The sequence below is a fragment of the Olea europaea genome, unplaced genomic scaffold (assembly GCF_002742605.1).
Source record: "Olea europaea var. sylvestris unplaced genomic scaffold, O_europaea_v1 scaffold2164, whole genome shotgun sequence".
Lineage (NCBI taxonomy): Eukaryota > Viridiplantae > Streptophyta > Magnoliopsida > Lamiales > Oleaceae > Olea > Olea europaea.
Window position 1 is genome coordinate 46,556 of NW_019239631.1, and position 8,857 is coordinate 55,412.

Sequence of the window (8,857 nt, forward strand, 5' to 3'; positions counted from 1 at the left end):
TGAAGAAAGGGAACCATAGTTCAGATATCATTAACAAGGGCAAAATTTTCTGCATTTCATTCATCTTCGAATCAAAACTTATAAATATTACAAGAATGTAATGACACTGCAGCCTATAGAAACCTAGACTAGAGATGTAAACAATCAGTTGACACTTGACACTGAAATATTGTTTCAAGAATACACTGTCTTCCCCTGTGGAACTTAGAATTATGAAGCCTGACGAAGCATCTGTTGGAGCTGAATAACTTCTTGTTGCCGTTCTGGTGGGAGGGAACTTAACTGCTCTGGTGTTAGACTCAACACTTGCTGAAGTAAAGCAGATTCCATCTCAGAAGGAACCTGCATCTGTAAAAGAAACAAAAGACAACAATGTATCAATAGAGTACAGTATAATGTTGGGTCAACCATGAAATCTACTTTGTTGTCAGTCACGAAGAAAAGATCCCAACACGAAAGGTATAATCAGTGTCTCCACTAGTTGGAGGAATCGTTCTGCTTTAAATTCCTTTGGAGCGAAATACTAATTTGTAAAAGCAAGTACTAGGACAGGCACACAGTTATTTATAATGTGATCAATATCTTATAAACCATCTAGGGATAGTTATATACCATAGCCAGTACTCTTTTTCATTAGATTTACACACACATAACATAAAGTAATTAGGACACAGAATTGAATTTTTATCAGACAAATAAAATTACCTAGACATTTGACAGTAATCCTCATACCGAGGAAAAGAATGTCAGCAACTAGTAAATATTAATTATACAAAATCAATTGAAATCCCAAGTCCACTGGATCAGGGTTTGTCTCAAACAAATGTGTAAACATCAGATCTTTGCAACCATCACAGAAAGACACTGAGAACGAAGAGCAAAGGCGTTGACAAAAAAATACTGCTAACGAGAGAATAACAACCTCAGCATCCTGCTTCTGGGAGTTGGAATTTCCTTCTGATCTGGGATCTTGTTTTCTAGAATTGTCAAAAATTGGGGTTGCTCCATGTACAGGTGTAGCCAACTTCGATGAATGGTTCGTTTGGTCTATCCTATTCCCTATCAAATCCATATTGTCCCACATGCCAGATAATACTGAGGAGTTTGGCTGCTAATAGAAAAGAACACAAAAGTCATTTGCATGTTGATTCACATACGTAATACAATACTAAAATCATATTAGAAAAGAAAAACTATTGACATGAGAGAATATATTCTTCTGTTTGATTAGGGTTCTTTGAACTGTTAACCCCAAATACAATTGAACATAATGTTTCCTTGTGAAACTAGTTTTCCCCCTCCTATTGTACTTTATTGTGTAATGAAGATAATATATTGACGAGCATCTAATGTTCGCTGTACAAATTAATGTGCCACAACAGCTACAATGTGCAGAAAATGTCCTATAATGTTGCTGCAACTTTACAAGGCACGGGAATTGTTGCAAATATGTCCAATGAGTCGAACCATCTGACAACAGGAAAACTTGCCAGCAAAATTGGGACAAACTTCCATTTGAATTTACCCAATGAAAACATGCATATGTTAGGTGTCTTACTTAAGTCCATTTTCTATAAATTACACTCCTCTAAGGACATCACATAGTTCCCATGCTTGAAACTGCAGCATAGAAGAGAATGTCATTACTCTGCCACCCTCACATTTTTCTAATGGTAAATGCATGGACACAATTAAACCATATAAAAATTATGGTCACTTTAACTCTAGAATTCAGTTTTTTGTTTTCGTAGGTCTTACTTGTGCATTAAATGAGAGCATAAAAGCTTGCCAATGAAGGCAAGACCATTTTGCTCAATGTTGAAATTTCAAAACCTCAACCGAACTCCAATATATCATTTGAATTGGGATTCATGCCCTATATTAGTATAAAAACAACAGTAAGTATCAACAAACTGCAAAAATAGATGTGTATAAATACTAATTCATGCCAGAAACACTATTATAGGATATTAGTTCTAATTCCTAAACTTAAAGCCAGTAAAATTGTAAATATTAAAAAAGAATCCAATCTCACTTTGGTTAAATATAAAACTACCCACTCTTTAATCTACTCACATCTAAATAAAATTTAACCAAGATTTGAACTCTATGAACTTGAAAGTTAGACATGCAAGTACAATCATGTTATGGATGGATCAACAAAGCTAAAGTAGCTTTCACTTGATAGCTCTGAAAATTTCTATAAATTGGGTATTTCCTCAAGTATGCGATACTTGAGATTCAACCATTTTAAAATGAATTCAAGTAATCCTTTGGAGCGACAGATTTATGCACTGACATTTGAACTCTTTGTAAAAGGCAGCTCAAGAAAAGTTTGGCACATGGAACCCTTGAGCTGGGAATTGAAAAGGCGTCTGTGAGGAAGGTTTAATGGTTGCATTTGGAGTGATCATCTGCCCAGTATACCTGAGCTAGTAGATGGAATCGAACCTTGATGTTGTAACATAGGAGTTTGCACACTCTGGATCAAGGCAGAGGAAGTTGCTGGCTGAATATGTGGTTTAACTGACAAATTTCCCATTTCCTGTGGACTCACAGAGGGAAATCCAGCACTTCCAGACTGTTTGGGGAGTTGGTGATGAGGACATCATTATAGTTTGACTTTTATTATTATTTCAGTATTTTAGTTGGACTTTTATTATTGTTTCAGTTGGACTTTCATTTAAGTTTACGTATTTTAGTTAGGACTTAAATAATGGGTTTGGCCCTATATTTTTAGGTTTTTATTATTTAAACCTATCTTGGTTTGTAATTTTGGGATGATGAATTGATTGAGAATTATAAAGTTGGCTTGTGGCCGTTTTCTCTCCTCTTCCCCGCCTCTGTCCTTCTTCCTCTCTTTCCCTCCCCATCTCTTCTTATTATAACTATTGAATCATTCATTCTGCATCAAATTGGTATCAGAGCTAACTTGGAAAAACAGTTAGGTGTTCACTACGTGGTTCAAATCAGTTCGGCAGACTCCAGTTAACATCCTCACCGTCTCTACATATATTCCCGGTCCACTGCAACTCAACGTCCACTGCAAACTTCACAACCGCCATATAGTACACCTGTTTATCCAACTCGTCCACAGCAACTATAACCTGCAACAAACCTCCCACATCATATTCTCCACACTTCAAACCGGCTATTGCAAAATTCAAAATCGCTTCCTGCCCGTAGCTGCTGAATATCAACTGTACCACGACACCTATATAAACTGCTACAAACAGTAACCACCCCACACACAATCTACTAAGCCACCACTGCTACCATTTATCACCAGAAACTACCAGCAAAGGCAGCACCCTACTGCGGTCACCTCATCGACGGCACTGCTTGCTTCATGCTTCACCCCTGTCGACGAGACAATGAACCCCAGAAAAACTACGCTATCGGTGAAAAAGGAACATTTCTTGACATTAGCATACAGGTTAGTCTCGCGAAGTGTAGAGCAAACTTGTTTGAGGTGGTCACGGTGTTGCTCCTTAGTTTTACTATAGATGAGGATATCATCAAAGTAGACAACGAGAAATTTACCCATGAACGGCCGAAGAGTTTGTGTCATTACCCGCATGAAGGTACTCGGCGCATTACTTAGCCCAAAAGGCATGACCAGCCATTCATAAAGGCCATCTTTCGTCTTAAACGCGGTCTTCCTCTCTTCCCCTCCCCATCTCTTCTTATTATAACTATTGAATCATTCAAATTTGGTAGGCTATAGAAAATTTTAATTTGGTACCTATCTTATGCCACAAAGTCCTCCAAAAATGGCTAGTGAAGCGAACGTCCCTATCGGACACGATGGTCTTGGGAAGTCCATACAGTTTGACAATCTCATTAAAGAATAACATGGCAACCTCGGATGCATCCGATGTTTTGCTACAGGGGATAAAGTGAGTCATTTTCGAGAAACGATCGACAACCACGAAAATAGAATCATGCTTCTTTGGGGTGCGTGGCAGTCCTAGCACAAAATCCATACTAACGTCTTGCCAAGGACAATTGGGGACGGGGAGAGGAGTGTATAGGCCTGTGTTCTGCTTCTTCTGTTTGGCCAATTGACAAGTGTTACATGTACTAACAATTTTAGCCACATCTCTCTTTAAACTAGGCCAATAGAATTGGCGTTCAACCTCCTCAATGGTCTTATCACGCCCAAAGTGACCGGCTAACCCTCCCGCGTGAACTTCCCACAGTATAAAATCTCGCACTGAAGTTCGAGGGATGCACAATTTATTGGCTCGAAAGAGATAACCCTCCTCGAGTCGAAAGCCATCTGTGCGATGTGATTGTCCTCCTTGCAAATCGAGAAAGATATCCTTAAAATCTGGGCATGCCTCGTAATCCTCCTTAAGCCTTTCAAAATCAATGACTTTGACACTCATGATCGACAAAAGGGAGACACGACGACTTAACGCGTCAGCTGCTTGGTTCTCCACACCCTTCTTGTGTTTTAAAACAAATGAATAGGCCTGCAAATATTCAACCCAACGTCCATGCCTAGAACTTAATCTCTTCTGAGAGTTGAGGTAACGGAGGGCTTCGTGGTCCGAATAAAGGACAAATTCCTGGGGCAACAAGTAGTGGCGCCAATAGCGCAAAGCCTGGACCACCGCATACAGTTCCTTATCATACGTTGAATATCGTCGTTTGGCCTCATTTAACTTTTCACTGAAATAGGCGACAGGGTGACGATCCTGACTTAAGACTCCTGACATCATGAATGGCCTTAGGCTCAGGCCAGTCAATTATCGCCTGAATCTTAGTAGGGTCAGCAGACACCCCGGTCGACGAGACAATGAACCCCAAAAAAACTACGCTATCGGTGAAAAAGGAACATTTCTTGACATTAGCATACGGGTTAGTCTCGCGAAGGGTAGAGCAAACTTGTTTGAGGTGGTCACGGTGTTGCTCCTTAGTTTTACTATAGATGAGGATATCATCAAAGTAGACAACAAGAAATTTACCCATGAACGGCCGAAGAGTTTGTGTCATTACCCGCATGAAGGTACTCGGCGCATTACTTAGCCCAAAAGGCATGACCAGCCATTCATAAAGGCCATCTTTCGTCTTAAACGCGGTCTTCCACTCATCCCCTGGGCGAATTCTAATTTGATGGTACCCACTCTTTAGATCGATCTTTGAAAAGATTGTCGCGCCAACCATCATATCCAGCATATCATCAAACCTGGGAATGGGAAAACGATACTTCACCGTGATCCTATTGATAGCGCGACTATCCACACACATTCTCCAAGATCCATCCTTTTTGGGCGTCAATAGGGCGGGGACAGCACATGGACTTAAACTCTCACGAATGAATCCTTTGTTGAGAAGGTCATCCACTTGCCTTTGGAGCTCAGCGTGCTCGGTAGGATTCATCCCATAATGTGGCAAATTTGGAAGGGATGCGCCGGGGACGAAATCTATGGCATGTTGAATATCTCTTAGCGGGGGTAGATGATCAGGTAGGTCCTCCGGAAAGACATCTCGAAACTCCTGAAGGATCAATTGGGCTTCCGCAGTGTCCTCACTTGTGGAGTTAGATGAAACCTCCATGACTACTAAGGCGAACACAATTGAGTCACCAACAATTGTACGCTCAAACTCTGTAGGACTAATGATATGCAACCCCTTTTGTTCCACGCTTTTCTTCGCTTCTAGTGAACCAGCCGGCTTTGGGGGTAGTGGGTTAAGGTGAATCTTCTTTCCATTAAACACGAAGGAGCAGGAATTGGATCGACCATATATGGTTACATCTAGGTCAAATAGCTAAGGTCGTCCTAAGATGATGTGCCCGACGTCCATCGAAATAACGTCACACCATATATGGTCCTTATACTCCAAGAACTGGATAGGGACTAAACAACGCTCCTTAACAGCTATAGAGGAGGTGTTAACCCAAGAGACACTATAAGGTTGGGGGTGAGGAACTGGCTTCAACCCTAGAAGGGATATAGTAGCCTTCGAAACCGCATTAATACAGCTGCCACTATCCATGATAACTTTACAGCCCTTGTTATTACTCTTGATGTAGGTGTGGAAGATGGCATGACGGCGCCAATCGTCGGCATCCTTAGGCTGGGTGAGGGTGCAACGGACGACACCGACTCTGGGTGTATGTGGGATAATGGGACTAGCCTGAATACAACCCAAGAAGGTATCCTCACTGTCCTCCAAGTCTTCAAACTCTTCTAACTTAGGCTCATAAACCTGATCCTCTAGTGGTTCGACGACTATATCCTCACGTTCGTCCAGAACTAGGGCTCGGCTAGGGTACTTAGAAGCAATGTGACCAAAACCCTTACAGTTGAAGCATTGCAAACGGGAGGATGTCCTTGAAACCTTAGAACCTCTACCTTTGCTATCCGATGCAGGGGTAGTATTAGAGGGAGGAGGACCTAGAATAGACTTAGGGGATGGCGTGGATGCAGATGAGGTTGTAGTGCGACAGTCACTACGATTTCTATACGGTGTCCTAGTCACTAATTCATAATCCCGAACAAAAGAGTAGACGTGGTCGAGAGTGGTGACACCCCTAAGGACAAGCTCGCGCCTAAATTCGTCTCTTAAACCTTGCCTAAACCTACTCAAAGTCATAACTTCATCCTCAACAACCTAACATTTCATTCGAAACTCATCAAACTGAGCAACATATTCGGTCACAGGTCGATTGCCTTGTGTAAGTGCGTTCCATTGATCCAGCAAGTTACCCCTATAAGATTGGGGTAAATATTTTTCTTGAAGGCGGCGCTTCATTTCATCCCAGCTCCCAACAGGGGGAGCATGACGCCTTTCAAGGAGGTCCTCAACACTCTCCCAAAAGAGTTGAGCAGTGCCAGTTAACTTCAAACTGGCAAATTGTACCCTCCGATCTTCCGGGACCCCATACCATGCAAAGAAGCGATCCATATCTCTAACCCATTGATTGAATGCACTAGGATCTAGACAACCGTCAAACGTAGGGGCATCCAATTTAATGTTTCGAAAGAGGCGCTCCTCGCGGCGAGGGGGAGATTGTGTACCATGACGGTAATACCCCCGCTCTCGTTCCCGAGCCTGATTCCCTTCCCTACGACCATGTCGGGCGTGGTGTCGACCACCTTGTGGGCGACGATGAGGCCTATTAATGGAAGCCTCAGAGTTCTCAGCCTCGGTCGAATATGGGATTGGGTCAAGAGTATTCAACCTAGCGGTTAGGGCTCTATTCTCTTCACGAGTAGCGGCTACCTCAGTTTGGACAGCTGTTAGTTGATTTTGTAATTGTGCAAGCTATCTGGTGAGGGCCTCAATTTGGGCGGGGTCCTTGGTAAGGTTACTAGAGCTAGAGGCAGGAACGCGACCACTACGCAATTGCATACACGGTAACACGACTACGTAAAGTGCACTACTGAGATCAATAATCAACAATCAACTAGTGCCAACCGAAGAATTAGTTATTGAAATTATTATTATGATTATTTATTTATTTATTTATTTATTTATTTTTGGTTATTTTGTCAATTTAAAGTTTGGGGTTACTTATGGCTCGATCGCAAGCTAATACTACTAATGCTAATAAAATAGAAAAGCAAATGTCCAAATACTAGGTCTAGTCACGTGGAGTAAACGATTGAGTAATGGAATTTAGTTCGTGAAATATAATCGAATAGGTTTAAGGCAGTATTATCAAAGGGCTAGTACACATCAATGGATTTTAGTTCGTGAAATACAATCAAATAGGTTGAAGGCAATATTATCAAATGGCCAGCACACAACAAATTAATTGATGCAATTCTAAAATAAAGAAATAGCGTCAACTAAAAATAAATAGGATCAGGAACTCCCTGAGTACTGTTGTTTTGAGTCGTCCCAGCGTCGAATGTCTCCACGTTCTGAACTACTAAGCCCTGATGCCAAGATAGAAAATTTCGTGCTCGTCGAGGTGCGGTACTGAACAGTCAACTAAAATGAACCTGTAAATGATGTCAGAAAATTTAAAATTCACGATACAATTTTTTTTTTTTTTGCTCTTTTCTTTTCTTTTCTTTTTTCTCTTTTTTTTTTGTATTTTTTCTCTTTTTTTTTTTGTAGGGTGGCAAAGGCCTTTAAGTTAGTCAAGGAGCGAATGACAGAAGCTCATGCGTCTTCCCGATTTTTTCAAAGTCTTTGAAGTTGAATGTGACGCTTCTGGGGTAGGTATAGGCGGAGTCTTAAGTCAGGATCGTCACCCTGTCGCCTATTTCAGTGAAAAGTTAAATGAGGCCAAACGACGATATTCAACGTATGATAAGGAACTGTATGCGGTGGTCCAAGCTTTGCGCTATTGGCGCCACTACTTGTTGCCCCAGGAATTTGTCCTTTATTCGGACCACGAAGCCCTCCGTTACCTCAACTCTCAGAAGAGATTAAGTTCTAGGCATGGACGTTGGGTTGAATATTTGCAGGCCTATTCATTTGTTTTAAAACACAAGAAGGGTGTGGAGAACCAAGCAGCTGACGCGTTAAGTCGTCGTGTCTCCCTTTTGTCGATCATGAGTGTCAAAGTCATTGGTTTTGAAAGGCTTAAGGAGGATTACGAGGCATGCCCAGATTTTAAGGATATCTTTCTCGATTTGCAAGGAGGACAATCACATCGCACAGATGGCTTTCGACTCGAGGAGGGTTATCTCTTTCGAGCCAATAAATTGTGCATCCCTCGAACTTCAGTACGAGATTTTATAGTGTGGGAAGTGCACGCGGGAGGGTTAGCCGGTCACTTTGGGCGTGATAAGACCATTGAGGAGGTTGAACGCCAATTCTATTGGCCTAGTTTAAAGAGAGATGTGGCTAAAATTGTTAGTACATGTAACACTTGTCAATTGGCCAAACA

General features: G+C 41.5%; 1 protein-coding gene across 1 annotated transcript in view; it reads right to left on the reverse strand.

Moving 5' to 3' along the window:
• The window catches only part of LOC111380552 (cleavage stimulating factor 64-like), a 23,052-nt gene continuing 14,195 nt past the window's right edge, over positions 1-8,857 (reverse strand). The window contains exons 9-12 of the mRNA XM_023004142.1: positions 2,343-2,596; positions 1,759-1,876; positions 923-1,111; positions 1-348 (exon numbers count right to left, since the gene is read on the reverse strand). Coding sequence (XP_022859910.1) covers positions 2,523-2,596 — 74 coding nt within the window. The 3' untranslated portion in view covers positions 1-348; positions 923-1,111; positions 1,759-1,876; positions 2,343-2,522. The remainder of the gene's footprint in view (positions 349-922; positions 1,112-1,758; positions 1,877-2,342; positions 2,597-8,857) is intronic.